Source organism: Argentina silus (genome assembly GCF_951799395.1).
Source record: "Argentina silus genome assembly, chromosome: X".
NCBI lineage: Eukaryota > Metazoa > Chordata > Actinopteri > Argentiniformes > Argentinidae > Argentina > Argentina silus.
Window position 1 is genome coordinate 36318541 of NC_139653.1, and position 21796 is coordinate 36340336.

Consider the following 21796-nt stretch of genomic DNA (forward strand, 5'->3'; position numbering starts at 1 on the left):
TTCAATAAATGACCAATAAGGTCACAGTAGCATAAATGGGTCAGTTTGAGTCAATGAGTACACCTCTGGCTCCTGATTAAGTCACACTGTGTGTACTTGAGATGGCACACATGGAAAATCTTGGATAGAGGGAGGGAAAAGGAAGGTTGAAGACCACGACCAGACAAAGCAGTGAGGGATGGTGAAGAAGGGATGTGCAGAGAAGAGGGGGGCAACAAATGTGAAAATGGAGGAGAGGGGCCACTGGGGCAGCAAGACAGAGTTTATCTTGGCTGTAGCAGGAAATGTGGTTGGCCTGGGTAATGTGTGGAGGTTCCCCTACCTCTGTTACAAAAATGGCGGAGGTGAGTCCATAGAGAAGACAGTGATGTGATTTATCACTGTTATTATTATTATTATTATTATTATTATTATTATTATTATTATTATTATTATTATTATTTTATCTCTATACTGTACTATACTATGCTACACTAAACTATACTGTATACATATATGGTCCTAATTTTATACCATAGTAGTTCCTAGTTGACATCTGTGTTTGCAGGTGCCTTCCTGGTGCCATACATGGTGTTCCTGGTGACATGTGGTGTGCCCCTGTTCCTGCTGGAGACAGCCATGGGCCAGTACACCCAGGAAGGGGGCATCACCTGCTGGAAGAAGTTGTGCCCGCTGGCCGAAGGTGAGAACCATGGCAACACTGCCAACTGATGTCTCTCACCTTTGTCAGGTCTCCCTCGCAAAATAGGTCTTTTGGCCTCACCCAATGGGCATTTTTTGTTTTTTGTTTTTATTGTTTATCCATTGTATATCCATCATGACAGAAATTGTATGGTCCAGCAATGTCTAAGTCCAAACATTGTATAAAGCTATGTAAACGGATCTTATGCCAACCATAAAGAGATGATGGAAGATAACTGTGCTACAATGTTAAACCAAAACATTGTACAGACGTGTGAAGTAGGATATGGTAACACCATCTTAAGTTATTTTAGGATAATAATAAGGCAGTCAGAAAGTGTCATTGAGGCAATGTCTTATACCAAATGTCAAGAGGATGTCTAAACATAAACTTTGCCAAACATTATAATGTTAACATCCCAGCGATGTCAGTTTTAATATTAGTACACACTGTTCCAGTTAGATGTTGCTCTGACGTATTCTTAGACACATTGTATTGACATGTGACAAAGGTTACCTTCAGATTATAGTTGGAAGCAATCATTGAGGCTATGTCCAAAAAGCAAACATTCACCACACAGACCAAATCTTACATTATTGGTATCCAGATATAAATTAAAGCTCTGCTTGGATGTCAATTGTAAACTGCTTCTGTTACACCTTTAGGCAATTCTATTTTAGTTGACAAAATGGTAGAGAATAATATTGCTCATGCAATGGCTACCATACTGTATACAGTATACTATATATACAGTATATAGTAAAAATGTCTCGACCATACCAGAAGAGTATCTATACAATAACATTATTTTGCACAGTTAGCAACATGGCCTCACAGTCATTGAAGTATGATAAAGGGAAATTCAATGAACACTCAAGTTTTATCTATACTTGCGTTGCACTGAATTTGAACCCCAGTCTCCCACATATGCAACAACTTTACTAGTCACTTAGCTACAGTATAGAAAGATTGAGGTGTGCTGATATTAAAATTGTGTATTCTGCACTCATGGCATGGGAGCATAAGTAATTCTCTGTTTCATTTCCTTTTTTTCCGAGAGACACCCATTGGAATAAAATTAAAGAGGTTCAATTTGGACACAAGCAGTAACCCTACAATAAATGGCCACACTTCTATCACTTAAGCTCACTGAGTTATAGGAGCAATTCATCCTGTGAGAATCAACTTAAGTAATCACCTCTCACAACTTGTTTGTTGCTCATACTATATGATGACAATCATTATAATATCAGACAGGGATGCTGTACATACATTTTAAGAGTGTCAGCATAGTAAGTTTTGAGATAGACATACTATTGATTCCTAAACAAGGGCAAAAGGAGACATAGGCATGGGAAAAATTGGCTGCACTTATCTGATCAATTTATTACCTTCAATAACATTACTCATATCAGAACATTATTTTAATGCTAAGGTGAAATGCTAAGGTCCAGTCATACATGGTGTCCCATTCATAATATCAGAAATGTACTTAACTCAATTGGGACGTATTGTACAGTAATGTGTGTGTTTTTTTTTTTTTAAAACAACCCATAAAATAGGTAAAAAAATTGCAGTTTAAGACAGATTCAGTGCAACCTAATATACATTTTAGTAATGGGTGAGTATCAAGGTTGAATATTTGTAATCAAGAAATCCTCAATATGTTATAGAACAGTATATACCCCACCAACATTACACAACTATTCAGAAAACACTTAAATCAATGGTTAGGGTGTAGATTAACTGAAACACTTGATAACAATGCTCAGGCCAATGTTTGGAATGTGCCAATGTGTGATCTTCCCAATATGTAGTCATGATGGTGTGACTGTCAACAGCCAATTCATTTTCAACACATGGACAATCCTGTAACAATGTTCGAATGACAACCCTAAGGCAACATTGAAAAATAACCATCACATTTCAACATCTAATAAACTGTTAATTCCAATCAACATTTGACTAAACAACAATCAAATAACAATGTCAATCAAACATTGCAACAGCTAACAATTGTACAATGTCACTTTGGTTTGTTTTTTGACTGTTGCACAACTGTGACACAATGAAAAATGCCCTTGGGGCAATGGGACTTCCTGGATGAATAAAGGTTGAATAAAAATACAAATGCTCTGTACTACACACTAGGTGTGTATGAGAGATAGGTATGAATAACAGTGCTCAAAGTCACAAAAACAGTGCTGGTGTCATCACAATTTCCTTTCATCTCAATTTAGGAATTGAATTGGACTAATGAATAATGTTAATATCAGAACATATCAGAATATGTGATGAGTATTTTCCATTTGATTGGATGCTTTAATTAATGAAATTAGGGTTAGGGTTAGGGTCAGTAAGACACAGACTCTACCATGTTTATCTAAGGAAAACATTGACGAAAACAACAGCTATGTCAAGTGAAAACAATTGGATTCATATGTAAACATATGCTGGCTGTGCTGCCCGGGACAACACTTGCTCACAAAGTTACTGTATGGGATGGCCTTCTGGAGAGCTGGTATAGAGAGGCCATAACTGGGTAATAACGGTGTCATCTGTTTGGGTCGGATTTCCCAACCTTTAGTATAGTTTATATTTTAGTTATTGCAGATTATCATATCCAGTATATTGTATAATTTGGCTGTGGGAGTATTAAGTGAACAGGTTTATGTTTTATTGCTAGCATTTGCCTTTTTAGATTCTATTTTGATATATTCTTTATTATATTATATGCCTATGTATTTCCCTGGCCAGGTATTGGCTATGCAGGGCAGCTTATTCTTCTCTACAGCTGTATCTGTTACATCATCATCCTGGCATGGGCTTTGTTCTACCTGGTCTTCTCCTTCAGCCCCCAAGTCCCCTGGGCTAGCTGCACCAATCACTGGAACACAGGTACCTGTGTGTTAGCTATTAGCTCCCCAAACGCAGTACCACTAATAGACATCCTAGACCCCACACATCAGAGCACGCTACACTCATGTAAATACACTTTTAGTAGTTAGGACCACTTTTCTCCACATATATGGTAAATGAGCAACACCACAAAATGTTTTCAAACTCATATGGAATGCATTCCAATGGAAAATCATTGCAGTATCCTCTATGTACCCCATCAGATGATTGTGTAGAATTCTCCTCTCAAAACGTCACCTATAACTGGACCCAGCACACAAACTCAACCTCTGCTGCCACTGAATTCTGGGAGTAAGTTAGGGAGATCCTTCTGCCAATTTACCATACCATAGCCTTATATATTGGCAGACACTCCTACTACTACTGTAAATCTCCCCCCTCTCTCTGTCCCGTCTCTGCCTAGACGGCGTGTGCTGTCCATCTCAGGTGGCATTGAAGAGGTGGGCAGTGTCAGGTGGGAAGTGCTGCTTTGTCTCATCGCTATGTGGGTGATCTGCTACTTCTGCATCTGGAAAGGGGTCAGGTCTACAGGCAAGGTATTGTGTGTGTGTGTGTGTGTGTGTGTGATCCTTTTATCTTTTATCTTCCACCACAGATCATATCTGAATAGCAGTCTCCATCTCCCTCCAGGTGGTGTATTTCACCGCTACCTTCCCCTACGTGATGTTGTTGATTCTACTGATCCGAGGGCTCACTCTGCCCGGGGCGTTGCAGGGGGTCATGTTCTACCTCTATCCTGAGCCCTCCCGTCTCTCAGACACTCAGGTACTACAAACCATCCTCCAGGTCATCTAACCAACCTCAGGGATCCCATACCACAAATATTGTAGACACATTGTAATGCAAACCAATATTTTGAGTCAACTAATCCATACCTCCAAATCACATTGTTCTCATACCTCCTTTGAGGTCTGGAGAATTATAGATGAGCCGATTTGGCTTGGATTGAAGTGGATGGCGTGATGGGAGAATGTGCTTGCATTTTCATTACATTCCAAGAACCCTACCCCATGTGCTCACAAAATGGTTGTTTGTTGTTATGTGTGTAGCCTTTTCCGACAGGGTAGTACTATTTTGCAAAGAGGGTTAGGTGCAGATACAGTGATGTTGGTAGTTTTAATTTTAGGCTATCCAAGACCTCATCATTTATTCTAGTAAATTCTAATGAAAATAATGTTAATTTGAACAGCCATGAGTGTCTCTTTCACTATTGGGTGCAGGTGTGGATGGAGGCAGGGTCCCAGATTTTCTTCTCCTACAGTGTAGGGGTGGGCTCCCTAACTGTGCTGGGCAGCTACAACACCTACAACAACAACTGCTACAAGTGAGTTATCACAGGACATGGACATTGGATATCACAGAAAAACCTGACCTTTCATACCTTGAAAGTCTTCACGTGTGGTCCTTGTGTGTTGTATAGTTGTTTGAGGGTACAGCTGATTTTCTGTGTCTGTGTCTTCTGCAGAGACTGCCTCTGGCTGTGTTTGTTGAACAGCGCCACCAGTATTGTGGCAGGGTTTGCTGTCTTCTCAGTCCTGGGGTTCATGGCCCATGAACAGGGTGTCCCCATTGAGGAGGTGGCTGAGTCAGGTACTGCACCTCTAATGTCTGTTAAGCTCATGCACAATGAAATAACATTGGTGACACAGCGGGCATACACACCGGAATAGTTAACCTTGGTTAATGTCTACTCCAGGTCCTGGTTTGGCATTTATTGCATACCCCCAGGCAATTGCCATGATGCCTCTGCCCCAGTTGTGGGCAGTCTTCTTCTTTATCATGATCATTCTTCTAGGTCTGGATACACAGGTAAATTACATACAGAAAAAGTAATTCTAGAAGAATAGGAAACATATACACACACTTTCTGATTACACACAGTGTAAAGTGGTGTCAAGTGCTTTGAGATCTGGTGAAAATGATTGCAATCCATTATCATTACCAATGGTAAGGCCAAGACATTATCATTACCAATGGTAAGGCCAAGACATTATCATTACCAATGGTAAGGCCAAGACATTATCATTACCAATGGTATGGCCAATCCATTATCATTACCAATGGTATTGGTATGTGTACATACAGTGCCCTCCATCAGTACTGGAAAAAGGAAGCATTTGTCTTGTTTTAGCTCTATACTCACAAGAGTTTGGATGAGATCAAACAAATACAATGGGGTCAAAGTAGAGAATCTCAGCTTTAATTCAATGGCTTTTCTGATTGGATTCATCATTTAGAAAGATGGTGGGGAGAAACATACTCCCCTATTTCGGGAAAAAATTAAATAATGTCCAAATAAAGTACTTTAATTTAGTGGGCTTGCACCAACCTGGATCAGACGGGGGTCATTCTAACATTATGTTATGCAATATGGGATTAAAGTGAAGACTCCAAATTGGAAGAAGGGTTTAGGAATTACAGCTCTTTAATATGTAGCCCCCTCTTTTTCAAGGGACCAAAAGTAATTGGACAATTGACTCAAAAGCAGTTTCATGGACAGGTGTGCTATTCCTTTGTTATTTCTTTATCAATTAAGCAGGTAAAATGTCTGAGTTGATTCCAAGTGTGGCATTTGCATTTGGAAGCTGCTGCTGTGAACTCACAACATGCGGTCAAAGGAGCTCTCAATGCAAGTGAAACAGGCCAGAGAGATAGCAGCAACACAAAAAGGCCTGAATGTCCACGGAAGACAACAGTGGTGGATGATCGCAGGATCCTTCACATGGTAAAGAAAAACCCCTTCACAACATCTAGCCAAGTGAAGAACACTCTGCAGGAGGTAGGCATATCATTATTCAAGTCTACCATAAAGAGAAGACTTCACAAGAGCAAATACAGAGGGTTCACTACAAGGTGCAAACCATTCATAAGCCTCAAGAATAAAAGGCCAGATTAGACTTTGCCAAAAAACATCTAAAAAAGCCAGCCCAGTTCTGGAACAGCATTCTTTGGTCAGATGAAACTAAGATCAACCTGTACCAGCATGATGGGAAGGAAAAGGTATGGAGAAGGCTTGGAACTGCTCATGGTCCAAAGCATACCACATCATCTATAAAACATGGTGGAGGCAATGTGATGGCATGGGCATGCATGGCTTCCAATGGCACTGGGTCACTAGTGTTCATTGATGATGTGACAGAAGACAGAAGCAGCCGGATGAATTCTGAAGTGTTTAGGGATATACTGTCTGCTCAGATACAGCCAAATTCAGCAAAGTTGATTGGACGGCGCTTCACAGTACAGATGGACAATGACCCAAAACATACTGCGAAAGCAACCCAGGAGTTTTTTAAGGAAAAGAAGTGGAATATTCTGCAATGGCTGAGTCAATCACCTGATCTCAACCTGATGGAGCATGCATTTCACTTGCTGAAGACAAAACTAAAGGCAGAAAGACCCACGAACAAATAACAACTGAAGACAGCTGGAGTAAAGGCCTGGCAAAGCATCACTAACTCAGCATGTGGTGATGTCCATGGGTTCCAGACTTCAGGCAGTCATTGCCTGCAAAGGATTCTCGACAAAGTATTAAAAATTAACATTTTATTTATGATTGTTAATTTGTCCAATTACATGTGAGCCCCTGAAAATAGGGGACTGTGTATCAAAATGGTTGCAATTCCTAAACATTTCATACAATATTATTGTTCAACCCCTTGAATTAAAGCTGAAAGTCTGCACTTCAATTGCATCTCACCTGTGTCATTTCAAATCCATTGTGGTGTCGTACAGAGACAAAATTATGAAAATTGTGTCACTGTCCAAATATTTCCAGACCTAACTGTATATCCCAAGTAACACTGTGTTAGAGGCGAGCATGTCTACGAACCCGCCGGAGAAATGAAATCTGCCTGTCATTTAACTACTACTAACTACTAAGTCAGTCTCAACCACCGCCAGCTAGAATAACTTTTCATCACATACATGTAACACTGTACTGAAATTATTGCAACCTGCCAATGCTTTCTAAACAACATTACTCTGTGCCTTTTGAGCTTCAACATTTTCTACTGAATTCAACCTAAGTAACGTTCATAAGCAGCTGAGGACCATTGCCCCATCTTCATCAAAGTGGCCGTGAATGTCAGTGGTTGAAACTGCTGAGGTTGCTATGCCAAAGTAGGAAAAGGGAGGAGTGTATACATCTGAAACAAGTGATTATCCATTCCTAATTAGCGAGTGTGAGATTGTAGGCCGGATCGAAAACAGCACTAAGAGTAGTGTATTCGCCATGCCTAAGAAACCCATAAAAGCTGTAAGAAACACAATTCCAGTAAATCATCCACTTAACACTGAAACTCAGCATCTGAGAAAACACACCGTTTGTGCACTAGAAGTAGAGTTGAAGGAAGACTTTATCATTGCCTTCTGGTTGCGTTTTTCTGCGGTGCAAGAGCCAAAAATGGACAAACATCAGTTTGTAGGCAACGTCTGTGTTAAGCATAGCAGATAGCAGCACATGGAAAGAAGGAACTATTATTTGAGAATTACAGTGGAGTTCCTCTGCTACCTCTATCCAACTAGTGTTTGAGAGTGAATAACAAGTCATCCAATCTAAATCAGAAAGTGTGAGAATCATAAGGATAGAAGAATAATCGCAACCTTGATTCACCATGCCTTAGAAGCCCGTGCAACCTTGAGAACCTAAAGCTAGTCGGCGGCTGAACCTACATAGTGATTTACATTCTCTTCCTAGAGGACACCAAATGTTCACTTCAAAGAAGAATAAAATACTTAACATGCTAAATTGGTTCCTTAATCCCTGAGAGACTATGAGGACTCCTACCTATTTAAAACTGCAGGAACTGCTCACAGCTGACAAACCTGTTTTGCTGCCCCATTCACATGTATGTACAGCCGGAAACCAACGGGACGTAGTCTAGATCTAACCAGTCTAACCATAGCTGAAGAGGGGGGGACATTGCATGCCGCATCCAGGCACATAGAGCAGGATAATAATTCACACCAAGCTCTGAACGAAATTAGTTAAGACCCCCAAAACAAATAGAAGAGCTACATCGCAACTCGAACGCACACGTCTGTAAAACGGACTAGTGCAAAGTCTGTAACACCCTGCATCCAACATATGTGCAAAGATCGCGAGTGAACATGTAAAAGCAAAAAGTTATCCAGAACTTAACATGACATTCTGTGACTTGTGAAACAGACACTGTGATCCCGATGCTTATATATACACCATTAGAAGAAACACATTTATTATATATACGAAAAATACTGACTAGAGGTGAAGCTACCCAAGTTACAACACACTGGTCCGTATTGACAGCCAAACAAAGTTTTAGCTGTATGCACTCACAAGCAAAATTCTTCTATCGTTAGGCTAAAAGCCTACTATGTAGTAGTAGCCAACCAGTTGTCTTATCAGACTGCTGTTACAGCTAATTTGATTCTCTCATATATTAAACCCGACTCCTTGCTAAGCCTACGCAATTAGATGCACTCCTAGCCCCCCACTTAGCACCCAATAGCAATTTTGATGCGTTGAAATGCGATCATACTCTAAAACAAACTTCAAACAGACGCCACTCACCGTAGTTCATCAATAAACCACCAGTGTAAATAGCGGCTAATGATTTGCTCACTAGTATAAAACAAACTCCAATGTGGAAACTACTCCTCCTACGGCACCCACCCAATGACCTAATCTACTGAACTGAGACCTAAGACTACTATTACAGTATTTCTGAAACCTGCAATAACATGAAAGCATAGAGAAGCAGTCGCCGACAAAGTGAAGAAACACGTGAAAGCGTTAAATGAATACTGACTGTGCTACATAACGTGCAATTCTCTGCTGGAACATTCTTATTAATGGAGCTAGCTCCTAGTTGGCAGCTAGCGATGTTGTAACGCCACGTTAGTGGTAAAAAAACAAAAACAAAGACATTCCATCGAGAGGTAGGAAATACAATACGGTAGAGAATATCGTGGGTAATCAAGAAGCGACGTCTGATGGTTGAGGCTAGTGATGGCAGTGCGACACTGAAGCTTCGATACGTGCTTCAAACCCTGAACAACAATTCCATCGAACCACTGCTTCAAAGCTTGCTTTGGTGCGAAAAAAATCACGTGACATATGACGTCCGAAGCAGCAACTGCTTCTTTGCCTGAATGAATCACCTGACTGGTTCGCGGTCCGCGATCAGGTGATTCACTGGCACTGCCTCGTCTCGATTCTGACAGGTGACAGGTTGCGACAGTTTTGAATTTGAGCGCCTCAACGCTTTATAACCGCTCTAAACAATGCATAATTTGTGGGTTGTGTAGTAGGTGCGTTGTTGCTGTTGTTGGTATTGCGTTTGTATTCTCTGAGTGTTCTTCTTATAATCTTTCAGTGTTCCCCATCCCACATAATCACCCCCTGCCATAGTTACACAAGCACACCCAACCTATGCCCTTTTTTTCATCACTCTCTCCTCAATAACACAATACACAGATTCATCAATCTTTATTTGTAAATAGAACATGATATTCAGTCTTAGTGTGTGTGTGCATCAAATAATTTTCAAAGCAAAGATACTTTAAATCCAAGGGTGATCAAAGCAAACATGCTTCAGAACAAAAGATCTTTTCTACAAAAGTAAAGTAGTTTCTCCAACACTGCTCATTGAGGTGTGTGTGTGTGTGTGTGTGTGTGTGTGTGTGTGTGTGTGTGTGTGTGTGTGTGTGTGTGTGTGTGCGTGCGTGCAATTAAAAGCCTTCTGTCCACCAACTAGCCTGCCTAATTTGACTGCAGCCTTGCACTTCACCAGGAGAGGTCACTGTAACTGAAGCTTCGAGTAATGAACCCATTTTCGAAACAACTGGCTCAAGTGGTTCAGTGCTTCACAAAAGCTTCATTTGCCCATCACTAGTTGAGGCCACAAACAGTTTTCACACGGGAAACAACATAATCCAAGAGGAATACTCCCGTTATCCCGTATAAACAATAACGCTTGCAGTGAAAACTCGATGAGCAAAAGGCAAAACTAACTGCAGAATCTTGCAAAGTCAATCCTATACAATCACCCGGTTAAAAAGAAAACAAAGTGGACGGTAATGCAAAAGCGGATAACATACTCTCACAAGTGTAAAACGAAGTTACCTAACAAGCTAACAAGAACCTCAACCAGATGATGGTAAACTGAAATAGGGAGACTATTTATAAAAGGGTTGTAATTTTTAAATGGTGAAACCAATCTGAAAAGCTTTAATTCCAAAATATTTAATTAAAGCTGAGAATCTCTACTTTAACCTCTTAGTAATTGTCTCCAATACTTATGGAGGGCAATGTACATGTCATGACTGTGCCACTGTGGTATACTGTATCTCTCTCCTTTTAGTTTGTTGCCATGGAGGTGGTGATGACATCAGTGACGGACCTGTTTCCCACCGTGCTGCGCAGGGCTGGACGCCGAGAACTCTTCCTCATGGTCTTCTGTTTCATCTGCTTTTTCTCCCAGCTGATCATGGTTACTGAGGTCAGAGAGAGAAAGTGAGAGAAAGTGTGTGTGTGTGTGTGTCACACTGGCCCCTAAGTCTCCTCCTTTCTCTTGCCCGCAGGGTGGGATGTATGTGTTCCAGCTGTTTGACTACTATGCTTGTAACGGAACCTGCTTGCTCTTCCTCTGTGTCTTTGAGTCCTTGGCCATCGGCTGGATATTTGGTTAGTTTGAAGTTGACTGAACCTGAATAAACTTACCATAGACCATAGAGTCATGCAGGAGGCTAGACAGTTCAGATTTCATTGGCCGTACAGCTGTTTGACAGGATGGGATGCTGGTCAAGGGGTCAGAAGGATAGAAATTTAGTAGGATAAGCACTGGCTTGTCGACTAGTACCAGTCAGAAAGTGAAAATGCCAATAAGCCAATTCTCAATGTCAAGACATCAGTAAACCCACTGAGATTAAAATCAAACCTAACACAATTACAAGTCTTAGTGGATAGGAATCAATACAGCTAAACAGCATAAACTTTTTTTTAGTCCTGACCTGTCTAATACCCCAACTAACTAACCCATCAGGAGGAGAGCGGCTGTGTGATGTGATAGAGGACATGACTGGGGTACGACCTAACCCCATCTTCAAACTCTGCTGGCTCTTTCTGACTCCTTTGGTCTCATTGGTAAGTGTGCGAGGCTTCAGTGGAATATAATCTCTATATCACTGGTATCATCACTATGTTGATATTGCTGACCTTGAGGAGCTCATCTCCTGGTATTATTCCTTTTGAAGGGACTGTTTTTCCCAGTATTATAATTCCACAATTCACCAGAAGATGGCAGTACCAGAAAGCAATACAATATCACCTGTTGGCTTTCAATTATGATGTAACATACACCTGAAGAACCTGCATACAGGCAACAATTCCCACCTCAGCACACTGTATCCCTCTGTCTTTCCTCCCAGATGTCATTCATCTGCTCCCTGGTGGAGTACCAGCCCCTGACCTTCAACCGCTGGTATGTGTACCCAGCCTGGGCGTACACAACAGGCTGGCTGCTGGCCCTCTCATCCATCCTGCTGGTGCCTGGGTGGGCATTGCTCCGGCTGGGGATTGGCCCTGGGACACTGACTGAGGTAGGTGACCAGGGGACACAGGGGACTAGGGGGTTATGATGCGGTTTGAGAGCAGGAGAGGTGAAAAAATAAGTGCCCCCATGAAATTGTACATTGTCAGGTCAATTTATTTTTTTTGCAATTCACATTTATTACACAGCAATGAACATTTTGATATTTTCATGTGATTATTGTCTCTCTCTCCTCCCAGCGTTACCTTCACTTGTGCCAGCCTGACCATGACCTCCCATTGACCCTGAAGAGAAAGGCTGAGCTGCAGCACATGACCTCAGGGCCAGAAATGGAGGTGTTCACAGCCAACACTAGTGCAACATGCAACTTATCACACGCCAAGGAAAGCTTGTGTTCATCATTTACAGAACACTATTCATAAGGTTACAACTCTACACAGCGCACCATATTGGCAACATTGTGTCTATCCCAGGGCAGGAATAACAGGATAAGTAGTTGAATGCCTCAGTACACTGTTTCAAGTATTTCAAGTATTTGAAATGGACATAGTCACAGCACAGCTGAGGTAAAGCTACCTTTGAGCATTGCAGATTGTCACTGTACACAACAGCAATGTTTTCTTGATGATGTTTTGTTATATGTTATCATCATTGTGTATGATTGCGGAATAATCCTGTCAGTTTAAACCATAGTGTGTTTTTCCTCTCTGTGTTCACTAAAATACATTAATTTCATATGTCTATCACGTGTTTAACAAGACTAGAATATTGTGCGGACCGTGTGCATAGTCATAGAACCTTCAACTGTCCACACTCAAAATACAGTGACCCAAGACAATCTGAAGACCCACTTTAGATCCAGGCGTAATTTGATCAAATTGTTGATTGAAGATATACCTACAATACCGTAAAACTACTAGAGAGAAAAAATCAAATAACACACATTTTCAGTATAATTGCTGTACTGAGTCAAGTTCATAAAAGTTTCAAGTTTATTTAGTTTTAAAGTGCATTTTCACCAATGTCTCAACACACTATACATCATATAAAAACAAAACATATTAACAAAACAAATGACATTAATAAAAGCATATGGGTACACAATAATCTCGACATTGAAGAATTGGGAAATTCAGTAGGGAGGGGGAGTTGCGAAGGGCAACCATATGCAGCTCTAAAAAGGTGGGTCTTGAGGTTAGACTTAAAAGTGGTAACTGTCGCTAACCCCCTAACAAGGGCAGGCAGGCAGAAGTGGTACTCCTGCCTCCAGCTGTTTTCTTTTTGATGTGGGGGACGACAATCCAGCATCTTTTGATCTGAAGGTGGGAGTGGGTTGGTAGGAGTTGCTCAGATCTGCTAAATACTTGTTAGGGGGTCAACGACAGTTACCACTTTTAAGTCAAACCTCAAGACCCACCTTTTTAGAGCTGCTTACGGATTGTTTGGGGCTGTATATGTTAAAAGCAAGACCTTGAAATCTGTGCGCTGTTTTACTAGTAGCCAATGCAATGATGATAGAACAGGGGTGTTGTAATCACATTTTCTGGTTCTGGTAAGGTGTCTGGTGGCTGCATTTTGGACAAGTTGCAGACTTTGTATGGCTGTGTTGGAGGAGCTAGATAATAGCGCATTGCAGTAATCGAGTCTTGATGTTATGAAAGTGTGAATAACATTTTTTAGGAATCCTGTAGTGAAAAACAATTTCTTATTTTTGCAATATTGTTACTCTGCATGCATTCTTAATGCATCGTCCAACCTAACGTCAGTCATTAATAATACCAAGATTTGTTACTGTGTTTTTGGGGAAACTAGACATGCCTCTAAATGTTACGCCACATCTGTGAAATTCGACCTCAGATTTCTGTCAGAGTTGAGGAGAACTCAGTTTTATCAGAGTTGAGGAGGAGGACGTTTTTGGCTTTCATAATTTAATGTCAGTCACACAGGCCTCCTTGCAATGTAAAGTTGCGTATCATCTGCCTAGCAATGAAATTTGCCATTATGATTACATTACCTAGAGGTAGCATATATAAGGGAAAAAATAGAGCCTGGTGGAACACCAGCACTGACAGTACAATGTTCAGCTGAATCACCACTGATGTGTAAAAATTGGTATCTGTTAGTGAGATATGATTTAAAGGTGCAGACACTGTAATAGAAATATGTGATCAACTGTATCAAATGCAGCACTCAAGTGAAGGATCACAAGGATAGAAACAGAGTTGGTGTCAGAGGCCAGTAGTAGGTCATTAAATACTTTGGTTAATGCAGTCTCTGTGCTATGTTTTGGCCTAAAACCCGATTGGAGGCTCTAATGGATACTAGAGTTAAGGAAATCAGTGAGCTGTTGAGCAACCACGTTTTCCAATATTTTAGACAATAATGGTAGGCTGGAAGTAGGCCTGTAATGTTTTTTCAATGTTTAGTGAGAGACCCATTTACCATGGCTAGGACTGAGTCTGCAAGGACTGGAAGAAACCCCTTGAAAGGTTTTGTAGGTAGGATGCAGGTAGACGGTTTGGCACAATAAAGTAATTTAGGTGAAATAGGTGATGGATATTCAAGAGCCACAGGTGATTTGAGCCTCATAGTCCTGTGCTATCAGTGTGCTGGTGGAATTGAGTTTAGTGGAGGATACAGTGATCTGGTGTCTAATGATGTCAAAGTAATTCATGAAAATAGCACAGCCAAAATGACAGTATTTTGCGATTTTTAGAGGAGTGACTTAATTAGTTTGGCGACAGTATCAAATAGGTTTTGATGTTTATTTTCATCAATACATTTACAGTGGTAGGATGGTGTTGCTGAGTTTAGGGCTTACCCATATTGAGCTAGACTATCTTTCCAGGCAAGATGGAAGACCTTGAGTTATGTGGTGAGCCACTTCTGTTCAAGTTTTCTCAATGTTTGCTTCAAGACACTTTTTTCTTGAGTATACCAGGGTGCAAGTTTCTTCTGGCAGATATTTTTTACTGAGAGGGGCAACAGTATCCAGAGTGTTTCTTAGTAAATCCAGAGTGTTTTCTTAGTTAAATCCATCTATCATGGTATTTATTAGGGCAAGGGACTAGGCGATCTCGCAGCTCAGAGAGCAAATAGATAGAGGCTGGGAGATTATCAATGAACCTTTGGTTAGTTATAGTGTTAATGGAGCGGCTGAGAAGTAATTTAGGTTCAGTGATGGGAGGGCCAGAGAATTTCAATTCTAAAGTGATAAGAAAATGATCTGATAGTACAGGGTCATGAGAGCAGAAAGGTCAATTCAAAAAATCAATTCCATGAGTTAAAAAAAGGTCTAGGATATGATTTTTAATGTGCCTGGGTCCAAATACATGTCAAAGAAACCCAACAGAGTCTATAACTGAGAGGAAAGCCTTACAGAGTGGTCATGCATCATTATCAATGTAAATATTAAAGTCACCAATAATAACAGCTTTATCTGTAACATTAGCAATTACATAAAAATCATAAGATTCAGAGAGATGGGTTGAGTATGGACCAGATGGTCTGTAGATAATTACTAGTGTAAAAGGCTGAGGTGATGTATCAGAGGGCTGTGCACAGGGTGTATACATGGAGACCAGAACTTCGAAAGACACGCATACCCTGCCCTGGGTGTGAAATCTAGCCTGGAATGGTGGGTCACAGCAACTCCTCCTCCTTTGCCAGATGCCCTAGGGGACTGGGGGTGTGGCCACGTTTGCATGTTCTGATTGTTCATGCCTCAGAATACAATCAATGTTTATATATGCTTGACCACATGGATTACGAATTGTGTCGTGGTTAGGCAGTATTAGGCATTAACTTTGAGTGGTTACGGTTAGGGTAAGTTGTCAGGGAATGCATTAGCAATTCAAAGCAGCAATGTTCGGGTTGCAATTCTGACAGTTTCTGCCTCCACCACCCTGCCAACTTTAGCCTTGGAAGTATCACAGGTAGAAGATTTGCAGGTCCTGATAGCTATGAGTATTTTCAGATGTACTTGTTATTGCCTAAGTGTATGAGAGCCCTGGGAAATGTAGGGATGGCAATAGGAAATACTACTGTAGTGTTGGCTGAGCGTGTGACCAAAAGGACAACAAACATATTACCAAAACTACAACATACAACATTGGGGCAACTGAAAATTACAGTCTGTACAAACTCATCGATGGGCGGCTCGTGTCTGGCACTCCTGGGTAGCAAAGAGAGTCAATCTAACAGGTTGGAGATTATGTTGTTGGCTACCATGTAAGTACCATGGCGACTGGGATGTAATCTGTCTCTTGAAAAAGGCGGGTTGTTCCCAAAATTATAATGAATTTAATATCCTTTGACTTGCAATGGTCCTGAAGCCAGCTGTTAAAACATAGGAGTCAAGTGCCTGCCTGCCTGCCTGCCTGCCTGCCTGCCCTACCCCATTTGCCATTCCACCCTGCTTTTCCCGTTCCCTGCTATTCCCTCATTAAATACCCTATTATTTTATATTGGTGTCCTGACTGTGTTCCGCAACTGGGTTCATTAGCTCTGACCTTAACAGTGCGATCAGGCCATGATGACGAACCCAGCAGACACAGAGTCACTCCAGCAAGCCCTTACCTACCAAGGCGCCCTTCTGGGACAGCATTCCCAAGCCCTCAAGACCATCACAAGTACAGGAGTATTTCTCTGCCGACTTGTGGAGGTCCATCTGGGGCAACAGGAAAGGGCACTCACTAACATTTCACATAGCTTGAGAGAGTTGTCCGTCGCCCTCAGTAATCTCTGTAACCCTTCCACCTCCCAGACACCCCCAAAAGCCCCTAGTCCAGCTCCTAGAGCTACCCCCATTGTTCATGAACCTTTTGTCCTTACACCTGAATGTTACGATGGCAATTTAGCTTCCTGTCGGGCGTTAGTAACTGTGTTCGAGTAACAGTTACTAACCTATTCCTCCAACCGGTCACGCATAGCTTATCTGCTCAGATCTCTTAAAAGAGCTGCGCTCGCCTGGGCCTCTGCTATTTTGGAGGGACAGTCAGTAATCTGCTCTTCTTACGTCGATTTCACGCAGGCATTGCTAAAGTTTTTTGACCACCCCGGCCAAGGCAAGGACGCAGCCCAGCGAGTCTTCTCTCTCTGCCAAGACTCTCGCAGCATGGCCTACCTAGCCATTGAGTTCCGGACTCTCGTTGCTGAGAGAGGAGGGAATAATGAGGCTCTCCAGTGCGCGTTCCAGAACACCTTGAGTGTGCCAAAATGAGCCCCCAGAGTCTCGACCAACTCATCTCCCTTGCCATTTGTTTAGACACCCGACAAGCGCTGCTGGGAGAGGTCCACCAGGGCACAGTCGTCCATCCCATTCCCCTCTGTGACTCCGTCCACTCTGCCTCCAAGAGGTTCGGAGATCCACAGTTTCCCCCAACCACTCTGACCCCAAGCCTATGCAGTTGGGTAGAGCCCGGATGTCCCCAGAGGAGAGGGCTTGTTGCCTCAGGGAAGGAGCCTGCCGGTACTATGGCCAGGGTAGGCACCTGATCGCCACCTGCCCCACCTGTCCTGGTTGCTCGGGAAAAGGGTCGGCTTGCCAGTAATAGGAGAGATACTGGCAAGCTGAGCTGTTTGTTCCTCTCTCTCCCGTCCCCAACTCCATGCCACACTCATGTGGCGATCCCAGTCTTTGCCCCTCTTGGCTGTCACTGACTCCGGGGCAGATGAGAGTTTCCTCGCCCGGGAGGTTGCCAGACAGATCGGCATTGATCTCGAAGCCCTGGATTGTCACCTAGAAGCCAAGACCCTCAACAGGATGCCACTCGCCCTCGTCGATTCCTGGACTGTACCACCTCTTACTGTCAGATAATCACCAAGAGCATATCAGATTCCACATTATCGACTGTCCCCTCTCCCCTCTTGTGCTCGGTTTCCCCTGGTTACAGAAACACAACCCGCAAATGGACTCACACTGTCTGCTCTCGGCCCCTGCTCCCTCTATCTCTGACCCACTGCCCCTGCCTGAGTCTGTCAATCTCTCCTCTGTTCCGCAGGAATACCACAACCTTGCTCCTGTGTTCAGCAAACACCATACCTCATCGTTGCCACCGCACCGTCCCTATGACTGTGCTATCGACCTTCTGCCTGGTGCCTCCCTGCCCAGTGGTCGGCTGTACAATCTCTCCCGGCCGGAATGAGAGGCTATGGAGACATATATTTGGGACTCTTAACTGCAGGTGTCATCCATCCTTCTGGGCGCGGGCTATTTCTTTGTGGGTAAGAAGGATGGATCACTTAAGCCATGCATAGATTTCCGCAAGCTTAATAACATCACAGTCAAGAACAAGTACCCTCTGCCTCTTGTCAGCTCTGCTTTCATCCCCCTCTACGGGGCATCAGTATTCTCTAAACTGGACCTATGCAATGCTTACCACCTAGTCCACATCTGGGAGGGCGATGAGCGGAAAACAGCTTTTAACACCCCCCCCCCACACACTTTTTTTTGTTGTTGAGTATATAGTGATGCCTTTTGGATTGAGTAATGCCCCGGCCCTGGTTTCATGTTCTGCATGACATACTGAACCGATTTGCTTTTGTTTACCTAGATGACATTCAGATTTTTTCTCAATCCATCTCGGAACATGTACTGCACATTCGTCAAGTCCTGCAACGCTTGCTGGAAAATAAGGTTTTTGTTAAGACAGAAAAGTGTGACTTGCATGTCTCCACAGTTTCATTTCTGGGATACGTTATTGCCCCGGGACAAGTGCGTATGGATACGGCCAAGGTGTCCACTGTGGCAGAGTGGCCTACATCGACCAGCCTCAAGCAATTACAGCGGTTTCTTGGATTTGTAAACTTCTACCGCAGGTTCATCCGGAACTACAGCCGCATTGCGATCCCGCTCACTGCTCTCACCTCCACTTCTACCCCCTTCCTGTGGATGCCAGAGGCTGAGGCCGCTCTCAATGAGCTCAAGTGCCGGTTCGTCTCCACTCCTATACTCGTTCAACCTGACCCATCGCTACACTTCGTAGTGGAGGTGGATGCCTCGTACACGGGGGTAGTGGCTGTCCTTTTTTCAGCGTTCCCCTTCCGACAACAAGCTCCATCCCTGTGCATTCTTCTCTCGCAAGCTCTCTCCCCCAGAAAGGAATTATTACGTTGGCATCCGGGAGCTTCTCGCCGTCACTGCCAAGGGGTTAAATGCCCACCAAGCCAGTGGGGCTCTATTTTTTGATCGTTTCAATTTTACCCTTACTTACCGCCCGGGCTCCCGCAATGTGAAACCTGACGCTCTGTCTCGGCTGTATTCCTTGGAGGAGAGGACGTCGGAGCCGGATCCCATATTACCACCTACCTGCTTTGTTGCCACTCTCTCTCGGGAGATTGAGTCAGCTCAGAACCAGCAACACGACCCAGCTAACGGACCTCCTAATTGCCTGTTTGTCCTGAACCCTGTCTGCTCCCAGGTTCTTCTATGGGCTCATTCATCACGTCTCACCTCTCACCCTGGTATCAACCGGATGCCCGCCAATGGTTTTGGTAGCCCACTATGGATGCAGACGTCCGGTCCTTCATAGCCGCCTGCACCATCTGTACCCGGAACAAAACGTCCTCCAGACCCAGCTCCGGTCTTCTACGTCCCCTGCCAGTTCCTCGTCGTCTCTGGTCCCACATAGCCTTACATCACCGGTCTCCCCCCATCTGATGGTAAGACTGCCATACTCACAGTTATCGACCATTTTTCCAAGGCTGCCCATTTCATTGCCTTACGTAAACTTCCCTCAGCTAGGGAGACCGCCGACCTCATGGTCATCCGCGTCTTCCGTCTCCATGGTATCCCCTCTAACATTATGTCTGACAGAGGCCCCCAGTTAATCTCCCAGGTGTGGAAGGCGTTCTGCAAAGCTCTGGGGGCCACTGTCAGCACTGTATCCTCTAGATACCACCCGCAGACCAATGGCCAATCAGAGCAAGCTAACCAGGAGATGGAGGCTGTGCTCCGCTGCCTTACCTCTGCCAACCCATCCTCCTGGGTTGAGTATGCCCACATTTCACTCATCAATGCGTCATCTGGTTTGTCCCCCTTCCTCTGTTCTCTCGGCTACCAGCCCCCCTTGTTCTCTGCGGCTTTCGGCAAGAGATCTGCTCCTCAGAGTCAAATCCAGGAAACTAGCTCTCTGTTTCGTTGGTCCCTATGTTACTGAGTCCATTGTCAACCCCTGTGCTGCCTGTTTAAAGGTCCCTCCCTCCCTTCGTGTTCACCCCACTTTTCATGTCTCTCAGATAAAGCCTGTCTCCTCCTGCCCTCTGGCCCCCCCAGTGCCTGTCCCTCCCTCCCCCTGGATGATTGACTACCACTCTGATGATTGACTGGTCCGGCAGCTGCTGTCGTCGGGGCAGTGGGTTTGCCGTCGGGGCAGCGGGTTTCAATATCTGGTGGATTGGGAGGGTTACGGTCCCGAGGAGCGCACGTGTGTCCAACCTGAACAACCCCAGATGTGCACCAGGTGGCGCCTGTAGTGGGGGGGGGGGGGGGTACTGTCACGCCCTCCACTTCCACCTAGTCTGTGCCAGTTCCTCCCTCTCCTGTTAGGGTTAGGGTTAGTTTGTGTGTGGGCATGGCCAGGCTCTGATTCCCTGATACTCATCATCTCCACCTGCTCGTTCTGCTCACCTGTCATCTGCTCATCACCTTGCTGTATTTAAACCCTGGCTTCCCATCCACTCTTCGTCAGATCGTTGTTTGTTGTTTCCAAGTTAGTCTTGTTCTTGGCCGCTTAGTCTCATATTGATTCTTAAGTTCTAGTGTTTTTGTACTCAGTCTGATCATTATCTCTTTATGCTCCAGGACCTCGACCCGCGGTTATCCACCTGCCTGCCCTGTCTGTCTTCCTGCCTGCATGCCCGCCTGCCCTACCACGTTTGCCATTCCACCCTGCGTTTCCCGTTCCCTGTTATTCCCTCATTAAATACCCTATTATTTTATATTCCTGTCCTGACTCTGTGTTCCGCACCTGGGTTCATTAGCTCTGACCTTAACATGAACAGTGTGAACTGTGAGCCCGGCCTAGACCAGACAGACCAGTGGTTTTACTCTGACATTCAACAGGCCTTTGAAACTTTGTGACTCAACAAGTACCCAGGCAGTACTCGCTGTACAATATCCTCCAGACCCTCTCCAACTCACAGTAACTTCTCTAACCGTTGACAATTCTCTTACACCTTCAGACTAATACACACACACACACACACACACACACACACACACACACACACACACACACACACACACCAATCCTGCAGAGAAAGGGCTTTACACAAGGCAATCATTTATTGTGTGAGCACAAATTTGCTTTCTCTAAACAGTGGTGCTCTATGTATTTATTTTACGTTGAATAATATCCACTATTGCCAGCAACCCTAAGTAGGCCTACCGTACTGTAATAATAACCATACTGTCCTGACGGCATTAACATAGAGGAAACTAAAAGTTACATGGAATAATAATGAAATGCACGGAGGCAAGTTACTGATGTAAATATAACAGTGTATGTTATATGAGACATATGTTATATTTAAAAGGTAAGAGAATGTTTTGTTTATTTCTTTCCTAGCTTTTCTCTTCCTTCAATTGTATTTTTTTAAAAAGTAGAAAACCCACACATAACAATAACATTTTAAGTGTAAAATGATTCAATGAGAATATCAG

General features: G+C 43.5%; 1 protein-coding gene across 1 annotated transcript; it reads left to right on the top strand.

Moving 5' to 3' along the window:
• Nucleotides 1–211: 211 nt before the first annotated feature.
• Nucleotides 212–17353, top strand: LOC310822363 (sodium- and chloride-dependent GABA transporter 2-like; the record flags this gene model as incomplete). The annotated part of the gene is made up of 15 exons (XM_083694702.1): nt 212–344; nt 548–682; nt 3440–3580; nt 3805–3892; nt 4005–4137; nt 4232–4366; nt 4822–4925; nt 5067–5191; nt 5298–5410; nt 10945–11082; nt 11165–11267; nt 11626–11726; nt 12011–12181; nt 12372–12467; nt 17165–17353. Exons 1-15 carry the CDS (start codon nt 227–229, stop codon nt 17351–17353), a joined length of 1890 nt encoding a protein of 629 aa, XP_083550828.1. The 5' UTR covers nt 212–226.
• Nucleotides 17354–21796: the final 4443 nt, after the last annotated feature.